The sequence below is a fragment of the Dermacentor andersoni genome, chromosome 8, assembly GCF_023375885.2.
Source record: "Dermacentor andersoni chromosome 8, qqDerAnde1_hic_scaffold, whole genome shotgun sequence".
NCBI lineage: Eukaryota > Metazoa > Arthropoda > Arachnida > Ixodida > Ixodidae > Dermacentor > Dermacentor andersoni.
In genome coordinates this window covers 98,358,068-98,382,177 of record NC_092821.1, presented here as the reverse complement: position 1 = coordinate 98,382,177, position 24,110 = coordinate 98,358,068, and the positions used below count along the sequence as shown (strand labels likewise).

General features: G+C 45.9%; 1 protein-coding gene across 10 annotated transcripts in view; it reads right to left on the bottom strand.

Moving 5' to 3' along the window:
* LOC126528887 (uncharacterized) overlaps positions 1-24,110 on the bottom strand; it is a 160,932-nt gene that overhangs the window by 134,016 nt on the left and 2,806 nt on the right. For 9 of the 10 annotated variants that reach the window (XM_055069753.2, XM_072289826.1, XM_072289831.1 and 6 more), the window contains 2 exons: positions 9,821-9,916; positions 8,531-8,626 (listed from right to left, as the gene is read on the bottom strand). In XM_055069753.2, the coding sequence (XP_054925728.2) occupies positions 8,531-8,626; positions 9,821-9,916 (192 nt within the window). Of the gene's footprint in view, positions 1-8,530; positions 8,627-9,820; positions 9,917-16,843; positions 16,938-24,110 lie in introns of those variants that run through there. The other variant, XM_072289827.1, reaches the window with a different exon arrangement.

Here is a 24,110-nt window from a genome sequence, read left to right as displayed (position 1 = left end):
CACAAACAGAGCCTCCATCGATTGCTACTTTCGGTTTTCCAGATATGGGCTGACAGACCGACCACGGGTTGGGCCAGTGTACTGCCGGTGCTTCGGTTAGCGGTAGTGGCCTAGTGATGGCGAAATGTAAGGTCGTCAAGGTCTCCATGAAGAGGCGACGAGGTAGTCCGCGTTCTCAGGATGCCGTTCGCTTGTAGCAGACGCGGCGCGTTGACAGCGAACCCTCGTAGCCCCATGTCGTGGTATGGGCAATGGCGGTATATCTGGCCTGCTTCTCCGCAATGACAGCATAGTGGGCGGTGGTCCGTAGCGTGCCATATTGACGCGTGTACCTATATTTAACGAGCGACCACATTCGCCGGCTAACAAATGTTATCGCACAGCGCTGGACGCGTCTGCATGTATCCGAAGTTTCTGGAAAGTTATCGATGCTTCTATCCGCTGTCTGTTGTCGCCGAACCTTGTGTTATCTGATTTATTCGCCTGACGCGAATGGTGTAGAACTTTGTGGAAGGCACGCGGGTCCCAACGATTAGTCTGGAACATTCGACGATTCTGTATAAAAGCCGACGCGCTTGACCCGCTGATCAGATTTTCGACGATCGCCGACTGTGTTCGCCGCTATCGTTGTGCTTTAAGTGTAGCCTGTTTTGGGGGCACAGGTTCGCCCAATAAAAGCTAGTTTTGTCTTTCACAGTACTGCTACTGTGTTCTTTGGCGTCACTACCACGTGACATCTGGTGGAGGTGCTTTTTGTGCATGTACCGGACGCCCCCGACAAGCCGTGATCCAAGCCCGGACTGCAAAAAGGACACCAACGTAGTCCCGGACCATCGAGCAAGCCGCCGTCTTCAACAGCTACCCCCGGAGCACGGACTTCTACTTGAGAAGACCAAGAAGATTGTGGCCAAAGCAACCCCAACGGCAGCCCCAGCGTCCCCCATCGTGCTGCAGCAGCCCAGGGAACCACCGACGTTCCGCGGTTCCACATTTGAGGACCCGGAAAGCTGGCTGGAAACATATGAGAGGGTCGCTACGTTTAATAGCTGGAACAATGACGACAAACTGCGATATGTCTTCTTCGCATTGGAAGACGCTGCCAGGACGTGGTTCGAGAACCGCGAAGCCACCTTGACGACCTGGGACCTGTTCCGAAGCGGCTTCCTGCAGACATTCGCAAACGTCGTACGCCGAGAACGAGCCCAAGCGCTATTAGAATCCCGGGTGCAGCTACCTAATGAGACAACCGCGATCTTCACGGAGGAAATGAGCCGTCTATTCCGTCACGCTGACCCCGAAATGCCCGAAGAGAAGAAAGTCCGCCTACTCATGTGTGGTGCGAAAGAGGAACTTTTTGCCGGAATGGTACGAAGCCCACCGAAGACCGTCGACGAGTTTCTTCGCGAGGCCACCAGCATCGAGAAGACACTCGAGATGCGAAACCGGCAATTCGATCGCCGCACGAACTCTACAACCTACGCCGGGGTTCAATCACTGGCTACCGACGATCTACGAGAGACTATCAGAGCGGTCGTACGGGAGGAGCTGCAGAAGCTCTACCCAAGGTCGCAGTCCCAAGTGGATCCAATCACTGAAATCGTCAAAGAAGAGGTTCAGCGATCGCTTGGAGTGCCTGAGGTGCAACCACGATCACCGCAACCTCAGCCAGAAGCAATGACCTACGCCGCCGTCGCCCGCCGTCAAGGTCCCCCTCCACGACCGCGCCAGGGCCCTGTAACGCCGCATTTCCGTCGACCACCGCCGCCGCCGCCAGCACGCCCACCCGTCGCGCAGCGCAGCTACCCGAGGAAGACAGACGTTTGGCGCGCTCCTGACCACCGCCCGCTCTGCTACCACTGCGGGGAAGCCGGCCATGTGTACCGCCGTTGCCCATACCGCGACCTGGGATTGCGAGGGTTCGCCGTCAACGCACCGCGCCCTCGGGAAGGTGAACGCCCTCGTGACATCGCCGACTACCTCGCCGCTACTCAGTGGAGCCCTCGACGACCGTCCCGTTCGCCGTCACCAGGCCGCTTCCTGTCGCCGCAGCGCCGTCCATACACTGGCCCAGCCCGGGGCCGGTCAGCGAGCCCGTATCCGGAAAACTAAAAGCAGCAACCGATGGAGGTGCGGTTGCTGTTCGTCGAACTGACGAAGATCCTCCGCCGCCGACGATGCCGAAGAAACTACCTCGACGACATAACGACACGCCGCCGTCCCGACGAAGTGTGAAAGCAAAAAATACGACGACGAAAAACGACCTGCCGACGCCCCATATCAGCCACAGGTCAACGCGACACAGCCGTGATCCGACGCCACGACCTAACTGTAACGCAAGACAAAGAACCACCGACCTCGACGTGCTTCTCGACGGCCACGCAGTCACCGCCTTAGTCGACACAGGGGCCGATTACTCCGTCATGAGTGGACACATTGCCACCCAGTTGAAGAAGGTTAAGACTGCATGGGAATGCCCTCAAATTCGGACCGCTGGAGGACACCTGATTACGCCGACTGGAATCTGCACGGCAAGAATTACCGTTCATGACCGGACTTACCCTGCCACCTTCGTTATCCTCCAACAATGTTCACGCGACGTCATTCTCGGCATGGACTTCCTAAACCAACACGGCGCAGTCATCGACCTGAAGTCGAAGTCGATAACCCTGTCTGAAGATCAAGCGATACCACCGGAGAGCTCTCGTCGTCACCATGCCTTAAGCGTGCTCAAAACTCAAGTCAGCATCCCGCCTCGCTCCAGCATTGTCATTTCCGTCGGCGCCAAAACAACTGCCGACGTAGAAGGCGTCATCGAGGGTGACCAACGTCTACTACTAGACCGTGAAATTTGCGTCGCAAGAGGCATCGCTCGACTGCATGGAGGGAAAACTGAAGTGTTGCTGACAAACTTCAGCCAGGAGTTCAAGCACATCAACAAGGGCACGACGATCGCATACATCGAGGAAATTCTGGAAACCAGCAATGCGTTTGTCCTCTCGGATTCTGCCGCATCTACCCCGATGACCGCAGTCCCCGAACCAGACTTCGACATTAATCCAAGCCTCCCCACGCTTAAGCAACAGCAGCTCAGAAGTCTACTTCGACGATACAAAGGGTGCTTCTCGACGTCATCAAGGATTCGACAAACACCAGTCGCAAAGCATCGCATTATAACCGAAGAGTGTGCTCGACCACTCCGCCAGAGCCCTTATCGAGTTTCTACGCGAGAACGTGAAGCTATACGGCGCCAAGTCGACGAAATGCTGCGCGACGACATCATCCAGCCGTCAAAAAGCCCGTGGGCATCTCCTGTAGTCTTGGTAAAGAAAAAGGACGGAACCCTACGTTTTTGCGTTGATTATCGTCGTCTGAACAAGATCACGAAGAAGGACGTATACCCCCTCCCACGGATAGACGACGCATTGGATCGGCTCTGCAACGCTAAATACTTCTCGTCGATGGCCCTCAAGTCTGGCTATTGGCAAATAGAAGTCGACGAAAGAGATCGCGAAAAGACCGCCTTTATCACCCCAGACGGCCTCTACGAGTTCAAGGTTATGCCATTCGGACTGTGCTCGGCGCCTGCAACGTTTCAGCGCGTCATGGACACGGTGTTAGCCGGACTGAAGTGGCAGACGTGCCTTGTTTACCTGGATGACGTCGTTGTCTTCGCCGGAAATTTCGACGATCACCTTAGGCGGCTTGCGACAGTGTTAGAAGCCATCAAGTCATCAGGGCTCACTCTGAAGCCGGAAAAGTGCCGCTTCGCTTACGATGAGCTTTTGTTCCTAGGCCACGTGATCAGCAAATCAGGAGTACGCCCCGACCCACAGAAGACAGCTGCCATCGCAAAGTTCCCGCAGCCCATCGACAAGAAGGCAGTGCGTAGATTTCTTGGCATGTGTGCCTACTACAGGCGCTTTGTCAAGGATTTTTCACGCATCGCGGAGCCGCTTACGCATCTAACCAAAGGTGATGTCGAGTTCAAGTGGGAAACGCCGCAGGCCGATGCATTTCAAGAACTCAAACGACGCATGCAGTCGCCGCCGGTACTTGCACACTTCGACGAGAACGCCGATACCGAAATCCACACTGACGCCAGTAGCCTAGGCCTCGGTGCCGTCCTAGTCCAGAGGAAAGACGGACTTGAACGGGTGATATCGTATGCTAGCCGGTCGCTGTCGAGAGCGGAAGGCAATTATTCTACGACTGAAAAGGAATGCCTCGCCATCATTTGGGCTACAGGAAAGTTCCGCCCTTACCTATATGGGAGACCATTCAAAGTGGTCAGCGACCATCACGCGTTGTGTTGGCTAGCTAACTTAAAGGACCCTTCAGGACGGCTGGCGCGGTGGAGCCTCAGACTGCAGGAATATGACGTCACCGTAATATACAAGTCCGGAAGAAAACACTCTGACGCCGACTGCCTGTCACGCGCCCCCATCGATCCCCCGCCGCAAGACGACGAGGACGACGACGCCTTCCTTGGAATAATAAGCGCGGAAGACTTCGCCGAACAGCAACGAGCAGACCCGGAGCTAAAAGGCCTCATCGAGTATTTGGAAGGGAACACCGACGTCGCCCCTAAGGCATTTAGGCGTGGGTTGTCTTCGTTCACACTACAAAACAACCTGCTCGTGAAGAAGAACTTCTCACCAGTCCGCGCCAGTTACCTTCTTGTTGTACCGTCAGCGCTGCGTCCAGAAGTACTGCACGCCCTACACGGTGATCCAACCGCTGGGCACCTCGGATTCTCCCGGACGCTGTCGAGGATACAGGAAAGGTATTACTGGCCGCGTCTGACCGCCGACGTTGCCCGTTACGTCAAGACATGTCGAGACTGTCAGCGACGCAAGACACCACCAACTAGGCCAGCAGGATTACTACAGCCAATCGAACCTCCTCGCCGACCATTCCAGCAGATTGGGATGGATTTGTTGGGGCCGTTTCCGACGTCAACATCTGGGAATAAGTGGATCGTCGTCGCGACGGACTATCTCACCCGCTTCGCTGAAACTAAAGCTCTACCAAAAGGCAGCGCAGCCGAAGTGGCGAAATTTTTTGTCGAGACCATCCTGCTGCGTCATGGTGCCCCAGAAGTCCTCATATGACACTGATAGAGGAACGGCTTTTACAGCAGAGCTCACACAAGCCATTCTGCAATACAGCCAGACAAGCCACAGGAGGACAACTGCCTACCATCCGCAAACGAATGGTCTCACGGAGCGCCTGAACAAGACCCTCGCCGACATGCTAGCAATGTACGTCGACGTCGAGCACAAGACGTGGGACGCGGTCCTGCCGTATGTAACCTTCGCTTACAACACGGCGGTGCAAGAAACGACACAGCTCACGTCGTTTAAGCTGGTTTACGGCAGGAACCCGACGACGACGCTCGACGCCATGCTGCCGCACGTCACTGACGAGGAGAATCTTGACGTCGCTACCTATCTCCAGCGCGCCGAAGAAGCCCGACAGCTCGCCCGCCTACGGATCAAGAACCAGCAGAGGACCGACAGCCGACACTACAACCTCCGACGACGCTTCGTCGAGTACCAGCCCGGCGACCGTGTTTGGGTGTGGACCCCGATACGCCGACGAGGACTCAGTGAAAAACTACTGCGACGATATTTCGGACCCTACAAGGTCATCCGACGTATTGGCGCGCTGGACTATGAGGTCGTGCCAGACGGCATTTCGCATTCACAGCGACGCCGCGCACGATCTGAAGTGGTCCACGTGGTGCGTCTTAAACCCTTTTACGGACGCTGACGAACTTCCTTATTTTGTTGTTTTCTTTGCTAGGAGTGCTTTTTTTTATTACTTTCGTTTGTTTGCGGCATCGGGTCGATGCTTTTTAAGAGGGGGGTATGGACGCGTGTACCTATATTTAACGAGCGACCACATTCGCCGGCTAACAAATGTTATCGCACAGCGCTGGACGCGTCTGCATGTATCCGAAGTTTCTGGAAAGTTATCGATGCTTCTATCCGCTGTCTGTTGTCGCCGAACCTTGTGTTATCTGATTTATTCGCCTGACGCGAATGGTGTAGAACTTTGTGGAAGGCACGCGGGTCCCAACGATTAGTCTGGAACATTCGACGATTCTGTATAAAAGCCGATGCGCTTGACCCGCTGATCAGATTTTCGACGATCGCCGACTGTGTTCGCCGCTATCGTTGTGCTTTAAGTGTAGCCTGTTTTGGGGGCACAGGTTCGCCCAATAAAAGCTAGTTTTGTCTTTCACAGTACTGCTACTGTGTTCTTTGGCGTCACTACCACGTGACAATATGTTTTTTCCTTGGGGCGCTGCGCGAGCTGACAGACGGGCGGGCGGCTGCGATGGGGTCTGGTGACAGAATTACGATGTGACGGGGAGGCTTAGCCTGACGATGGGCGACGGCAGCGCTTCAGGCTGGGTTGCGGTGATTCTGGGGCTCCTAGTGATTTCCGAAATTCTTACTGAAAGATATCAGCCATTGATGTAACCTGGAAATGCGACGTTGCAAACATGCTTCCTACTCATATCGTCTCCCGCAGGTGGTTGGAGCAGTGCTTCAATTTGTATGCAGTCTGACATATAGTGGCAATTATATTGTCTGTATCTCGTTTCGTCTTCTATATGGTCGTTGCAGGTGACAGAAGTTCTGCTACGGTATTGGGCGGGCTTTGCAAAAGTCCGACGAAGAGTTTTTGCTTTACATGCCGCGTCAAGAAGCGAACTTTTTTCTTCAGATTTGCTAGAGTCTTCGTGGCGGGACAGGTCAGTCATCTCCTCCGTGAAAATGGCATCGTTCTGGTTTTGTAGCTACATACGGGCTTCTAGGAGAGCTTCGGTTCGCCCTTTGCATACGATGCTCGTGAAGGTCTGCAGGAAGCTGCCGTGAAACAGGTCCTCCGTTGCTAGGGTAAATTTTTTATTCTCGAACGACGCCCTAGTGGCGTCATGCCGCAGGTTGTGTTTGCAGCTTCAGTTGTTTAACAAAGCGCATCCATTCGTAGCTCTCCAGCCAGCTTTCCAGGTCTTCAATATATGAACCGCGGAATGTTGGTGGCTCCCTATGCTGATGTAGTGTGATGTGTGTAGGTGGCACTGAGGCTTTTATTGTGGCTGCCGTAGTAGCTGTGTAGTGCCTGGTCTTCTCAGTAAGAAGTCCGACTGCTTGTCTCGCGCCCCCATTGACCTGCCGCGGCAAGACACCTTTCTAGGAACTATAAGAGCAGATGACTTCACCAAGCAGCAGTGAGGAGACTCAAAGCTATATAAGAAACCTCGCTGAGTACTTGGAAGAACTGCCGTGGTGGCGCAGTCGCGATGGTATTGGCCTGCTAAGCCTGAAGGTGCGGGATAAAATCCCGACCGTGGCAGCCGCACTTCGAAGGGGGCGAAATGCGATAACGCCAGCGTACCGCGGATTGGGTGCAAGTTAAAGAAATCCAGGTAGTCAAAATGAATTCGGAGTCGCTTACTACGGAGTCCCTAATAATAATACAGCGGATTTGGACGTAAACCCCCAGAAGTAATTTTTTAGTACTTGGAAAGGAAGACTGGCTTTGTCCCAAGAGTATTTAGGCACGGATTTTGTTCGTTTTGTTTTCGAAACGACGTCCTGGTTGATACTTACCGTCATTGACGAATCGCCTGTATTTACTAATATGACTATTGTCCACCTTTATGTATGATTCCCTGTCTTGGGGTTAGAAGGTTATAAAGCAAACTGAAGGCTAATTGACCAATTTTTACTAAGTATGTTTCTGATTACTTTGACACATATTGAAATTTATGACTTGTAGGCAGTGATGTAGTTGGTATACGTGCCAGGTACCCACAAAATATATTAGTCACACTTTGTCGCATTGTCGGCGCATCAAGGCTGACGCCATGAGTGTCCAAAAAGAAACACATTTAGTAAAACATTCAGCTGGAATCGAAGGAAAATTGCACGAGAGGTTTTCTGCTCTGCAATTTGTGGATATACGAAGAAGTAGCTGACCAAATTGGGAGCGTGGCTTATATTTTAGTGAAAAAAGAGAAAATGAATGCCTGTCGCAAAGCTCACAAGGCACATTCAACTACAACTGATTACAAGGGTGACACCAGTTTCGAGACTTGCGTTCCAAAACGTGTCACGAAATATATAGGTGTGCCAGTTATACTTGTCCTGAAACGCGTGAAAAATGCGTTTTGCCAAAAGAAACTGAGCGTAACAGCTATGTTTTTACCCTCAACCATCGACGTCATAAACTCAATAACTTGTCATAGATTCAAAGGTTGTTCGAAGAGATTGTGCCTTGAGAGCTCACTGTCTTCAGTGCGTGAATTTCAATGTGTAAAGTTATGCGGTTAAGAAAGTAGAATGGTAAAATTTTTTAATTTGCAAATTCAGCATTTTGAGCTAGTGTGCAATAAATGCCCTTTTCTTCAGCCAATACACGAAAATTAAAACTGCACTGTCTGGCACGAGTGATTTTTATAAATTCTGGTACTTAAAAAAACACGCGCAATATAAAGCTGCTATACAACTCTTACCCATGCACACGGCATAGCCGTCTGCGAATTCGCACGTCATTCCCATCGATTTGCATGTTTCCTTTTCTTCCTCGTTGCAACTGCTACGTACTGGATCTGTGAAAAGAATTCTACCATGAATTCGCGAAAATTGTGCCTGAGTCGCGTTCTAGCCAACAGAGACAGCGATAAAAATTGCCAGCTCTGCCTTTGTGCTAAATACTTTGTTCTCCACAGGCAAAACTGTACTACGAGCAACCACGCGATATGATACGAGCACATTCTTTGCCTTCGTATTGATCGCTAGGTTACAAAATAACGTTTTGTTCGTTTCACCATGCTTTGTAAACTCTTTAATGGATGACGCCTGATGAGCTTCACACTGGGCAATTTTAGTTTATTATCGAGGTTGTCTCTGCAATATCTAGACGAATGGCTAATATTTATTAGTGTTTGGTATGGGACAACACCATGCGAATTGCGTGATCGACTACGGGACCAGACGCTCTTAAATACATGCAATGTTAAAAACTTTGCCTTCTTTTCTTTTCGCGTGCAAGAACTCAATAAAAACAGAGCGAGCGACCTGTTTTTTGTTTTAAATCTATGATAGGGCCACGGGTTTTTGTGACTGGTTCGACTCGCTATCTGTACCGTTCATTTTATGTGTTCGAAGTTCTTCCGCTTGTTTTCGGGGCCGAAATAAATTCTACAAATCGCAAACCACACTGTTTCATCTTTTGCTGAATAGCGTGGCTCTAACGCGGTCATTGATATGGGAGCGCCGATGTTGTTTATCCTCAGGTAGATCTCAAATTGGGAGTGTTAGGGAACGTGATTTACAACAACCTATACAGTAAAGCAAACAAGATGAAAACGTGTAAACCATGTGGATATCTTGATACAAATGGCGTTACTCACTGTGCGTCACTTGTGAAGTGGAGATACTGTTAAATAAAACTTGAAAATGTTTTGTTGCTGCGAATGCACTATTTGCACGCTGATATAAGTTGCGCCCAACGTTCTTTGCGAATGCGGTACGTGTTAAACGTCATGTATTTGTGTTATATAATTGTAGAACACTTGACGGACACTCAAGAAATACCATGAGTGCCCCCCCCCCCCAAAAAAAAAACATTTCTCCAGCGTTGTCCTGTCCGTTTCTACTTACTTGTGCTCGCGTCCGTACTTGCTGGAAACCATTATACGTTCGCGATGCACAACTGGCCCAGCAAACTGCTCTACTAAACTGATTTTCTCACAAATTCAGTTGGAATCACGTGAGCGTTGTGGGAGAAGTTTCCTTCTTACCAGTGCACAGAACAGCACCAGTACTGAAGTCGCATGTCTTTCCCAGTGACTTGCACTCTTTCTTTTCTTCTTCATTGCAGCTGTTTCGTTGTGTATCTGTACGAAAAAAGAAGACTTGGAATCAATTTAGGCTAGCCGTTCACGTCTAGAGCTCAAGCATTGGTATTTTACAAACTATTTTCCAATAACTTCTTGAGTCACGAATTACGTGGGCTGTGTATGAACGTGCCATTAATGGCAATTTTATTACAAGGTGTTTCAGACCCTGGTGGAAGAAATTCAATGCGCTGGAATGATTACTCGTTTATTTTTTCTAGTGAGTCCGCGTAACTAATTAGAAGCATATTCCTAATAATACACAATCAGCCGTGTGACGTTCTTTTTAAAACGAAAAATCACATCCGACGTTTAACGCACACAAAGGTATTAGTTGTGTTCATACATTATACGAGAATAAAGCACTATGCTTTCACCGTTGCCGATAAAGCGTGGCGTACGTCGAACGTCCCATCAAACATCGGAGGGCCTTCAGTACAGTCGTAGTGCATAACACAGTCTGCACACTGAATCGGAGTGATGCCACTTTGAGCATTGAGGGGGCTCATATTAGCCGCGCCTCAATACCTCCGGTTATCTTGCCGCCACTGGATAAAACTGGGAGATAATTTTTGTGAACACGAGAGTGTGCGCTCTGATTGAAAGTGATAAAAGGATAAAATGGTGGCTTTTAGCTTCTCAAAGCTACGAAAAAAAATGAGAGAAGCGATACTATGTCGCTCTGGACTAATTCCGACTACGTGAAGGTTTTCCTCAAGGCGTTCCCAAATCTAAGTACACCAGCGTTTTTCTCATTCTAAGCCCATCGAAATGCGACGGCTGTTGCAGAGAATCGAAACCACATCCTTGTGGCCAAAACACCGTCACAGGTACTGAGTCACCGCTGTTCCCAAATTAATGGTAAGCGTTGCAATGAGACGACGGAGGGAGTAAAGCCTAGTTACACTCAGTCCTGGGGTCAGTACTGAATGCATCGCACTATCAAGCTTTGGGTTTCTTGCCAAATGTTTTTGCCAAAGCAAAGCTTTACAAAGCTTTTGGCTCTGCTGTAATGCAGTTACACACTTCCTGCACGTTGATGCTGAGCGAAGCGTTTAAAGCAAAATCACGTGACGAATTCGACGTCTCGGCTAGGGCAAAACAAAGAAAAGGTGACTGTGCATACGGCAGTGTTTCCTCTAGCCGAGGTTATCGGTTGCGCGTTTGTAAAACGAATTTTTACTTCCTCAGTAATGCCTTGAAATAGAGCAACGTAACTCGTCGTGTAATAACTCTGGTGTTGATAATTAATCCGGGGTCACCCCACAAGACGTCGCTTATACTGTTATCATGGTTTGGGCGCGTGAAACCGCAGAATTGAGTTCTTATTTTTGAAACACCACCGCATAAATGACTTTTGTAGCTTATAAACGATAACAACGGAAACGGAAGGACTTGTCTGTTTATTAGTTACAATTACACGTGCTTAGCAGGCAATCAAGCTAAAGAAAGTATACTGGAAATAACCGTTCTTTTTAATTGAGCCGTCCATGCAATAAGAAAAAGGAACATGTTAGAGGGCGAAAAGAAAACTCGGTAGATGTGGGTTTTGCAGCTTGTGTTTCCTCTGTCGTGCTTTACATTTTGCTATTTAATGTACAGTTAGTTCTTTTTATACGATACAGAATATTTAAATATTGCTTGCGGCACATAGCATAATTATAGTCATTGATCTGGATTACTCGAAGAGGCGGACATAACTTGCACGAAAAATGAAAATGCACAATCGACAAATAACAAGAAAGTCGCAGTTTCGCCCGAAAGTGAACCATCGATTGCGATAGCTAAGTAGTAGGAAGCTATACAAAAGAAGGATTGTAGATTTATAGGCCGTATAATATTGCAAACGTTCGCTTGCTATCTGAATTAACAAGCACAGTGTCAGTGTGCACGGACAAATGTGACATATCACACTCGACCCCGGACATCCGCTGTTAAAACGCTGGCATGAGCATGCGCGGCAGCAGCAGCGAGCGAAGTGATCTTCGTGCTGTCTGTTGCTTCAATGCAAACAGCGGCGAGAGCACAGTATGTACAAGAGCATGGGTCGTTGGCAGATCGCTTTCAAGGTCGCTCGCGCCGTTGCGCAAAGTACGCTGGTGCTGGCGAAGTAGAAGCCGCTCTGCGCTGCCTCTCCACTTTGCTCCCTCTGGCTCCCTTTTGCTCTCCACTCCACTAGAAGACGCGCTGCCTCTCCACTTTGCTACCTTTTGCCCGCGAGATTGAGCCGCGATCGAGTTACCCTTGCGCACGGTCGGGAAATGCGCAATAGGTGCTGGAGCCCAACGCGGCCTCCCGTCCTTCCTCCCTCCCATCCCCCGACGGCCTTTCGTGCGGCGGAAGACGGCGCGTTTGCTTTTTGCTTTCCTCCCTCGCGTGCGCCAGAATGCGCCGCGTTCGTCCGCTCCCCTCACATGCTTTCATACGCACATACGGCATACGGCGCGCGGCAACGGTGTTATCGCCCTTGTACTTTATGCGGAACATCACGGCGACGCTGACAGCAAGAATGCACTTGGAGTGCCCATATAATTGCCACCGTAATAACATTAACTAAGTTAACTTATTAAAATACAATTTCACGGCACACATTGCAATTTACGAATTGCAGCTGGTGAGTTGGATACACTTATGACAGAGTTTTAGGATCACACCAGTTTCGACATATTCATTCCCAAAGTAATGAGACGACATACGTGCGCGTTGCAGTTACGTTTGTTTCTCAAAGAGTAAACGGAGCATTGCTGAAAAAAAAAAACCAGTAAGCGGAATAATAGTGGATATTTACCACAAGTTCCACGACGCAAATCTCGAAAGCCGTGTGGACATTAGAATTCGTTCCGAGTGGCTACGCCTTGCAATCTCACCGGTTACAATTAGTAAACTGCATTATGTCCCATAACATAATTAGGTACAAGGTAAATAATAAATTTTGTTTAGTTAGTTCAACATGCATATCCATTTTTCGTGCGAGTGCGCGGTGCTTCGAGTAAACCAGCTTGAGGACTGCATGCAGTTACGTTATGTGCCCTAGGCGATTTTTGAGTTTCTTATGGTTTGAAAAAAAATTATCCGTATGTCGAGGTACGTCAACCACTTGTCGGATTCCATTCTAACAGATGCGAATGTCCTAGTTGTTGCGTAGAGTAATAATTCATTAAATAGTGGCATACTAAGAATTTGAGCGAAGAGGAATTCTTATATACGAACGAGAATGAAACTGAAGAACCAAGCTGGTGCGTCAAAAGCAGTTGCCATCAGCGTCACTAACGCCGCGTATTTGTGGAGTGCATTTTCAGCGTGACCGAATTGAATAATGCCTAGTAAGTAGCAGAGGCGCTGTGGACAACTTACACGAAAGAAAAACGGATAAAAAATAAAGACGGGACAAGATCTTTGCACGCCGTTTACTGCGTGCAGCTACTGCGGAAAGACTCCATCTGGCCCGGTTACACTAGTCAGTTTACACGATACGGAAGAATGGCTTTCGTAGGGCACCGTGCCGGATGCGTGGTCACTTGGAAGGGCCGTCATAAGAAGGCTGGCTCTTCAAGTATGTGGCTCCGTGATGAAGCGCCACAACCCGGAAGTTCTGTGGGCGGCATGTGGATACGGTCATGTGCACACCGCCGAGTCTCGAAGCGTGGCATGTAGGGTGACCCTCTGGGACAAGTCACTGGCATCGCTTTTGTCCGACTATATTCAAGCTTACGATAGTTATAATTGCGATCCTTCGTATTATCATGCATTTCCGATGCGGGTCGTAGTCTGAGAAAGGCTCTCCGCAAGCTGGTTTCATCTTGTGCCCGCAAAATGCCTTAATCTGATTACTCTAGCCCTCTGCTGCTCCAGACTACACGTATTCATTTCCCCGCGCTCATCCTGTTGCTCGGCACATAGGTCGCTCAACGCCGCCGCAAGACAGTTTCCCGCTGTGTATTGTGATGCTGCAAACGTGGTACGTACACATGCACATACACAGAAAAAAGGAGAGACAGAAAGAGAGATGAACACACGGATTTTAGTCACTCACAGCTGTTCGTTTAATCGCTTACGTTCGTCATGCATATACAGGGTGTCCCAGCTAACTTTAGCAGGGACACCATGCAGCTAATACCTATTAATTTTTACTCATGTATTTTAGATAGCAATAAACCATTTTTACGAAGTTATGTAAAATGCAGTTTTTACTGAGCAACTCTGACGATGGCACAGATGCACTTGCAGGTGTGCGATTCCATGCCGAATCAACCAGTGTTTTTTCGACAGATATAGCTGAAAACATTGCCATATGTTTACTACAGTTCAAAACTCCTTACGCACTTTTATTTAATGTTGGCAGATATTTTGTAGCACTTTGGTGACAGTTTAACTTTCCTGCTGAGCTGAGCTAGACATCAACCAACATCCTTTCTTCAAATGCACATTGTATTGATCGAGGCCTTCAAATGGTGTACATGGAAATACGGTTAAGTGATGCAACTGCCAAAATAGCCATTTTTTCAAATATTTGAATACTTCAAGTCCTTTTGGCACCGGGAAAAGTGAGTAAAATTGCAATACGTTAATTCTTTTCGCAACAAAAAATTCAAAGGACAGAAATTAAATATAGAATGGTAGCCCAGGTGACATAGTGTAGCAGAAAAATATTTCAAGCTCTCAAGGTTCAGCTTGTAAAGAAACTGTAAAATACTAATCTTTTGCAAGAAGCTTCATGTTCAAGGTAAAAACAGCTTTGGTAGTTGGCCAAAAATATGCGATACATTATTGGATAGCTCTACATGTCTGCTATGCATGTGTTGAGTTAAAAAAAATGGCATTATTTTTAAATTCGAAAAATTCTTTTTTGAATTTTTGTCAGCACTGACTTTTCTCGGACGTGCGCACAAGCTTGCCAGCTGGAAATGCAGACGATAAAGCTGGCTTCGTCTGCAACACAGATGACAGAGAAGCGGTGTTGGGCTCTGCATTTTATTGCCACGAGACGCATGCTCTGACGCAATGAGGCTTGTACTTGGTGTGGGCCGGGTAAGCCATGCAGCCATTGCACACAAAATATCAATACGTGTTAATTTCGTGAGGGGGTCCTGCAGTGCTAAAATATATGCTTCATGCGGTTTACAAAAAGAAATATCTGCTATTACGTAGACAGTAAATCCAGAAAGAGCACTGATATTGTTCATATAAAACATTTTAAAGGACATGTCACACTGCAATGCGACATACAGGGTGCAGGACACTTTGTGCCCTGTTCCTTGGAACCCAATGACGATGCAAGTAGAAAACACCTTCATAAATAAAACTGAAAGCCTACACGAACGTTAACAAATTCTTGTGGTGTTGCGTGTTATCACTGTTTCAGAGCAGGAGCATGCTAATCTATAGAAGTAATATGTGCCGGGTTCAGTCTTGAAAGAGCGTAGGTTAGGGCGTGTTGGTATTCCATATTTGAGGTTCTTTAGCGCACGAAAAGAGACGAGAGACAATGGCAAGACGCGGATGTCCGCGTCTTGCCACTGTCTCGCCTTGCTTTTTGTGTGCTAAAAAACCTCAGTTGTGTTCAGTCTGATGTGGAGACGTCGTTGGCGATCACTTTTCGCGTTCATGTTAAAAAATGAGTCGAGACTGCAGGGCTTGACGTCACCTGCTTTTGTAATGATAAAAAAGGCAGTCACAGTTTGTTGAGCCGTTCTTGTGGCTAATTATATTAACAATCTTTCCTTGCTAGGTGGCATGGCTTCATATATTTATGCTGTATGTGTGATCCACAAATGAACATTATAAAAAGTGATTTATCCCACTTAAAGAATAATGCCTTTTCGTTACTTGTCGCATGCATAGCAGACATGTAGGGCGATGTAATGATGGGTGACATATACTTTTGTGCCAGCTACCAAAGCTAATTTGTTCACCTTCAACAGGAAGGTTTTTGCAGAAAATTTGAACTTTACAGTTTCTTTATGTGATCAACTGAATCTCCAAGGCTTGAAATATATTCAGCTATCCTAAGTCAACCAGACTGATTCTATGTTTTTTGTGCCGTCTGTATTTCCCTACGTCCGAAGAAAAAATTCAAACTTTGCAAATTTTGGCAGTCACACCACTTCAGTCTCTTGACATGAACACCATCTGAATATCTATATCACACAGTTTCCCTTTGAAAAGAAACGTGGATCAGTGCCTTCTGTATTTCTCTGCGTTCAAAGAAACAAATTCAAACTTCGCAATTTTGGCAGTCACACTACTTCAGTCTCTTGAGAGGAACACCATCTGAATATCTGGATCATACAATTTCCCTTTCAAAATAAACGTGTATCAGTACCTTCTAGCTTAGTTGGGCAAGAACAGTCAATTTTTGCCAAAATTCTAGAACATTTTTTGCGAAGGTAAATAAATGGGGACAATAAGTTCGGTGCTTCAACAAACATATCTAAATTTTTTAGCTATATTTGTGATGGTCAAGAAACCCTGGTTGGTTGCCCTGGAATGACTCAGGTGTACGTATGAAAGCAAATTTTTTCAAACATTTTTTGATTGCACCTACTTTTGAATATCAATCAAATTTGAAATGGTCTGCAACAATGGAACAGTTCTTGATAAAATTGGGTCGTTTGGCATGAAGTGACTGAAGATACCTAAAAAATATAATAATGAGGAAACACTATCCTTGCTGGAAATATGTCAAAAACTAACACAAAAATGTAGTGAAATATAACAAAGCACAGCACTTGTGTCCTGTATACAGCAAATCAACATGGGCTTCTCAGGAGATTAGCATAATTAACATAAATAATATTAACATAAAAATGTCAAGGCATAGAAAAGCACATTTGTATGCTCGTTTGAGAAATCCAAATTAGGCTCTTCAGGAGACTAACAAAAACATGAACGAACATAAAAATGACGGGAGTTACGAAAGCACAATACTAGTGTTTTGGTTTGTGCTGTCCAACTTGGGCTCTTCAGAGGCTATTTCTCCCATGCGAGAAGCGAGGTGAGAGTTCTTTACGTAGGGCGTGTTGGTACCAGGAAATTTGCAACACGTGAAGCCTGTAAAAACAACAAAAAGCCAGAACAAGTTTTAAAAAGCAACTTCCACGTGCAAAAGCGTGGCATGAAATATGCCCTCGTTATAATGAAATCGATTTATGTATTTGTCTTGCTTTATTCCAACTGTCCATGGTACAGCTTCACAGCATGACCATTTAAATTTATTCAATGTGGCACAGGGCTCCACTAAGTGTCAAATGCAGGATAGGGCAAAGAGGAACAAAACACCGTTGCAAAATAACTTTATGAAAATCCTCAATGTCGAACATGTCAACATTGCTTGCTTAGAAACAATATGGTGAAAAAAATTTCACGTCGTTCATAAAGAAACCTAAACTACTGACAACTAAAATTATTTCTTGTAGCTTTCATAATTATAATATGTGCGGCACTTCACTGTGCTTTTCCATGCTCCAAATACAATACTGTCATGTCACTAGAATTGAGTGTGGCTTCATTTGAAGTTAAGTTTCATGAGTTCACATGCAATTGGAATGTACTTCTCGCCTTACAATGACTTGGGACTTTCTACATTAAAGAAAATACTGCTTACAGCGAAGTATGTTTTCTGCCTCAACGACTAAATGCGTGTCATAATGAGGATTTCGTGTAGTTGTGCACCAAGCTGCTTAGCATGGCACATGCACAATGTGACAGATACGAAGAAATGCTCAGTCTTCTAAGATCCATACGCCAGAGGACTGACTTCTGTAACTCTTTTAGGGTTCACTGCCGTACATCTGTGGCTGTGAAGGAACATTTTAAAAAATGTGCCTTTTAAAAAATGTGCCACTGGAGGTGCTGCAGCCATCTGAGACTTCTAGAAAATATTCTTATTGTGCTGTCGCCCCTTGGGTTTCTCCAAAATTGATATTTCACTTAGCTCCTTGGTGTCTGTCATTGCAGTAGTTTGGGAGTGCTGCCACTTCACCTAGGTTACTATAAAACAAGTTGTTGCGAGTTTCATTACACAAAAACATAATGCTGCTTTTCCTGCATAGAAAAATAAATTATGTAAAACTGCAAATACTGAAAGAGTTTCGCCACTTTACTGTCACTTGAAAAATTATTTACCAGTTTTTTTTCGGAAAGTCATTCTGAAGAAGTTATATCTGCAATAAAAATATTAGGGATGCGCGAATAGTGATTTTGAGACCGAACCGAATAATGCCAGAAGAAAATCGAATATTCAATAGCTTCTGAATAATGAACAGCTGATATCACAATTAATGCAAAATGATGTTCACATCCTAGTATTCATAAAGTTAGCAAGTTTCTGTCATTGTATACTATGTTATGAAGAGCTGCTTATTAAAAGCACAAATGGAGCAGCAAAAGGTTTCTTCACATGCACAGGACTCTTCAGTAAGCATAAATGATTGCTGTACAGCCTCTAAAGCACAGCTAGTTAAGTAACGTAGCCTGGTCTGCTATTCGTACAAGTTCCCACGTTTTATGTCTATACTATGTTACTGGAGATGAAAATTTACCGTACTTTGGCTCAACTTTTACGTTTTATTCGTGTTTTGAAACATTAGAATAATATTCGCATTTACATATAGTGACCATTCAAAGACTAAATCGAATAGGACACTATTCAATCTGAAAGTTTCGAGTATTTGCACACCACTACAAAATATATAACTCCTAAATTGGAGAGGCATATTTCTCCCCAAAATGTGATCCTCAATAGTCTAATCAAGAGCGACAGGAAAGCCCATTCATTCTTTTTGATAAATTTAAGCCCATAATCTACTTAGCAATGGTTCATAATAACCCTCTAAACAGGCAAGTGAAGTCTGTAAAATTCCAAGAATTTCAGAATGGGAGCAGTAGACATGTCCGATGGTCTGTAAGAAACTTTATACAGTAGTCGGCAAGGGCCTATACTCAATTTATTGAAGTATATGGTGGAAAAGCCACACAAATATTTTTTTCATATTTTAGAATACAAAGTGATAAAGTGCATGTTAAGAAATACGAGTCGTGGGTTAGCTGCTTAGAATGAGTAAGCTTCCTCAAAACATAGCACTGTTGACAGGGATGCTGGCAACTTTATCCCTGTAGATTCTTTGATTGAAACAACCAAAAGAAAATTGCCACACAACTCATGTTTCCTCTGCTAAATGGCTGGTGTCTGGCATCACATGGACCTCCTTCATGATAGGAGCAACTTTAATTTAATGTGGTCTGTTAAAATTGGTGAAGCTACTGTTTCACATGCCAGAACCTGGAGAGCTGTTTTGATTGCTCAAATTTGGTGAACGTGCTGCTCCTCTAGCTGAGCAGTAACCACAATTGAGCAGAGCTTCTCCGCAATTCGTGTATTAGAATAACACTTTGAAGCTACTTAAACATGTCCTCCATGCCACTAGATTTGGAGCGTGCTACACAGAACTATTCATTGCAATGACAGCCAAGTAGCACTGCTAATGCGCAAATGCAGCTCATTTCATCTGGTGGAGCTTCAAAAACATCTGGCAATGAAGGCAACTTAAATTTTAGAAGCATGTGAGTGTGGTGGGATTAGGCACTTCAGATCATATAAACAGTTATTCCAAATAATAGGCTATTGTAGCACACAACTGCACACATGGGCTACTTGAAAGTTGTTTGTTATGCCAATGGCAAGTTTCTAATTAAAAAAAATGTGAATGTAATAAATGCAACTGGAAAGGATATATGGTACTTGCCTATAACAGCGCTCACCATGATGGGGTCAAGAGTCTCTTTTGCTCCTTGGTGTTGTTTCCAAAGCGCAAATGGCCCATGAGCTCCTCCTCTGTGAATATATGGTGAAGCAAGGCTTTTGCAAACTTTCCTGGTCCACCATGGCAGGCCATGGTAAGCTGTGCCAGGATAACCTTCTCAATATGTACTCCTTCAACTTATGTGAACCTGCATGTTTAAGTAAATGTTAGCAAAGCAGTTTTAAGCCTTTCAAGCCCACTTACACAACAGCCCTACTGCAACTAAATTACAAAAGTACCTGTTGCAAATGTAGAATGCTAAACTTGACTTCTTACTAGCTTCTTATGCTGTCTGGATGCAACGTGTTTCAGAAAAATAATCCAGCACAAACAAGAAAAATAATAAGTAAGCCAAAGTATTCAAAACATCTACTATTATTTAATGTGATTACCATTCTTAGGATACTTCATATTTTCGGGTGTCTCCCTATTTTCCCACCCATTTGTGTCAATGGGTAGTCCATGGTCTAATGAGAAGAAATTGGGCTGCTATGTTGAGGGAAGTGGGTTCATAATCAACCGTCCGTACAGTTTGCGTGAATGGGTATGTGACTTTGGGCATATACCACTTTTTAATTAATCTCTTTTACGCTACCTTCGGCAACTGCTGCTGCTTGTGTTGACAAGCAGCATTAGGAGCTCGAAAAAGGACATGGCTGTCGATCGTTACTATGACTACCACTACACATCAGGTTCGCTTGCTGTGCTTTAGAAGTAATATGCGAGATTCCACTTCACTGTATGAAATGTACATAAGCTGCAAAGACAGTATGTGCCAACCGCCACCTCATCAATTAAATTGATCGACTCGCAAAGCACAGGCTGCACAAGATCACGGAGTGAACTAAGAAGTTTGTGGACAGTCAGTTGATGTCCTTGTCAGGGACCTCTAGGGAGACTCGGTCATTTCCGCGATGTCCGTCATCATGCCCTCACACACTGTATTACAATTCTGTCTGTCTGGTTGTGCCACCGTTCTAATATTCATCACGTATCACCACTAATTAAAATATAAGAAGACACTTAAATCTACTGTTTATTAAATCTTTATGGAGAATACTTTAGCATCAGTTTTTGCAGAGATAATGAATGCTACAGCTTAAAGGAACACTAAAAATAAATTAATTAAATTCTGGCATTTTACGTTCCAAAACGACAATCTGATCTTGAGGCACGCCATAGTGGGGTACTCCGGATTAATTTTGACCACCTCAGGCTGCATGGTGCATCGGTAGTTATGCATTTCACCTCCATCAAAATGAAGTTGTTGGCACCACCCCTACTTTATCTCACATATCGCATATCGCAGGTACACCATTGAAATCCTTTATTATTATCGCACAATATCCTCCTCTGTGTTTTCTGATCGCGCGAACGTCGGCCGCGCGGCGTGTCAGCGGCCTTGCAGCAACGCGGGGTTACTCAATCCTGAAGCGAACAGCGCAAGAGAATACATTTTCGCCGATCCTGCTACAGGCCCGCTTACACGCCATGTGCTACATGGCGTGGCGCAAACGAATTATCTTCGATTACAGTGCAGATCGGATGGTTTCACGTCGCATTGTTTCGCGCACATTAATAAGGCTAACTCAATCGGTGCTCGAACACCGTATAAGAAATCGTGGCGTACATCATCATCATCAGCAGCAGCAGCATCATCATCAGCCTGGTTACGCCCACTGCAGGGCAAAGGCCTCTCCCATACTTCTCCAACAACCCCGGTCATGTACTAATTGTGGCCATGCTGTCCCTGCGAACTTCTCAATATCATCCGCCTACCAAACTTTCTGCCGCCCCCTGCTACGCTTCCCTTCCCTTGGAATCCACTCCGTAACCCTTAATGACCATCGGTTATCTTCCCTCCTCATTACATGTCCTGCCCATGTCCATTTCTTTTTCTTGATTTCAACTAAGATGTCAATAAGTCGCGTTTGTTCCCTCAACCAATCTTCTCTTATCCCTTAACGTTACACCCATCATTCTTCTTTCCAGAGCTCGTTGCGTCGTCCTCAATTCAAGTAAAACCCTCTTCCTAAGCCTACAGCTTTGTGCCCCGTAGGTGAGTACCGGTAGGACACAGCTATTATACACTTTTCTCTTGAGGGATAATGGCAACCTGCTGTTCATGATCTCAGAATGCCTGCCAAACGCACCCCAGCCCATTCTTATTCTTCTGATTATTTACGTCTCATGATCCGGATCCGCCGTCACTACCTGCCCTAAGTAGATGCATCCCCTTACCACTTCCAGTGCCTTGCTACCTGCTGTAAATTGCTGTTCTCTTCCGAAACTGTTAAACATTACTTTAGTTTTCTGCAGATTAATTTTCAGACCCGCCCTTCTACTTTGCCTCTCCAGGTCAGTGAGCATGCATTGGAATTGGTCCCCTGAGTTACTAAGCAAGGCAATATCATCAACGGATCGCAAGTTACTAAGGTATTCTCCATTAACTTTTATCCCCAATTCTTCCCAATCCAGGTCTCTGAATACCTCCTGTAAACACACTGCGAATGGCATTGGAGAGATCGTATCTCCCTGCCTGACCCCTTTCTTTATTGGGATTTTGTTGCTTTCTTTATGGAGGACCACGGTGGCTGTGGAGCTTCTATAGATATCTTTCAGTATTTTTACTGACGGCTCGTCTACACCCTGATTCCGTAATGCCTCCATGACTGCTGAGGTTTCGACAGAATCAAACGCTTTCTCGTAATCAATGAAAGCTATATATAGGGGTTGGTTATATTCCGCACATTTCTCTATCACCTGATTGATTGTGTGAAGATGGTCTATGGTTGAGTAACCTTTACGGAATCCTGCCTGGTCCTTTGCTTGACAGAAGTGTAAGGTGTTCCTGATTCTATTTCCGATTACCTTAGTAAATAGCTTGTAGGCAACTGTCAGTAAGCTGATCGTTCTATAATTTTTCAAGTCTTTGGCGTCCCCTTTCTTATGGATTAGGATTATGTTGGCGTTCTTCCGAAATTCCGGTATGCTCGAGGTCATGAGGCATTGCGTATACAGGGTGGCCAGTTTCTCTAGAACAATCTGCCCACCATCCTTCATCAAATCTGCTGTTACCTGATCCTCCCGAGCAGCCTTCCCCCTTTGCATAGCTCCCAAGGCTTTCTTTACTTCTTCCGGCGTTACCTGTGGGATTTCGAATTCCTCTAGACTATTCATTCTTCCATAATCGTCGTGGGTGCCACTGGTGCTGTATAAATCTCTATAGAACTCCTCAGCCGCTTGAAATATCTCATCCGTATTAGTAATGATATTGCCGGCTTTGTCTCTTAACGCATACATCTGATTCTTGCCAATTCCTAGTTTTTTCTTCAATGCTTCTAGGATTCCTCCGTTCCTGAGAGCATGTTTAATTCTATCCATATTATACTTCCTTATGTCAGCTGTCTTACGCGTGTTGATTAAGTTCGAAAGTTTTGCCAGTTCTATTCTAGCTGTAAGGTTAGAGTCTTTCATACATTGGCGTTTCTTGATCAGATCTTTCGTCTCCTGCGATAGCTTACTGGTATCCTGTCTAACGGAGTTACCACCGACTTCTCTTGCACACTCCTTAATGGTGCCCACAAGATTGTCGTTCATTGCTTCAACATTAAGGTCCTCTTCCTGACTTAAAGCCGAATACCTGTTCTGTAGCTTGATCTGGAAGTCCCCTGTTTTCCCTGTTACCGCTAACTCATTGATCGGCTTTCTATGTACCAGTTTCTTCCGTTCCCTCCTCAGGCCTAGGCTAATTCGAGTTCTTACCATCCTATGGTCACAGCGGTACACCTTGCTGAGCACGTCCACATCTTGTATGGTGGTAGGATTAGCGCAGAGTATGAGGTCTATTTCATTTCTAGTCTCGTCGTTCGGGCTCCTCCACGTCCACTTTGGCTATCCCGCTTGCGGAAGAAGTTATTCATTATCCGCATTTTATTCTGTTCCGCAAACTCTACTAATAACTCTCCCCTGCTATTCCTAGTGCCTATGCCATATTCCTCCACTGCCTTGTCTCCAGCCTGCTTCTTGCCAACCTTGGAATTGAAGTCATTCATAAGTATAGTGTATTTTGTTTTCACTCTACCCATCGCCGATTCCACGTCTTCATAGAAGCTTTCGACTTCCTGGTCATCATGACTTGATGTAGGGGCGTAGAGCTGTACAACCTTCATTTTGTACCTCTTATTAAGTTTCACAACAAGACCTGCCACCCTCTCGTTAATGCTATAGGATTGCTGTATGTTACCAGCTATATTCTTATTAATCAGGAATCCGACTCCTAGTTCTCGTCTCTTCGCTAAGCCCCGGTAGCACAGGACGTGCCTGCTTATTAGCGCTGTATATGCTTCTTTTGACCTCCTAACTTCACTGAGCCCTATTACATCCCATTTATT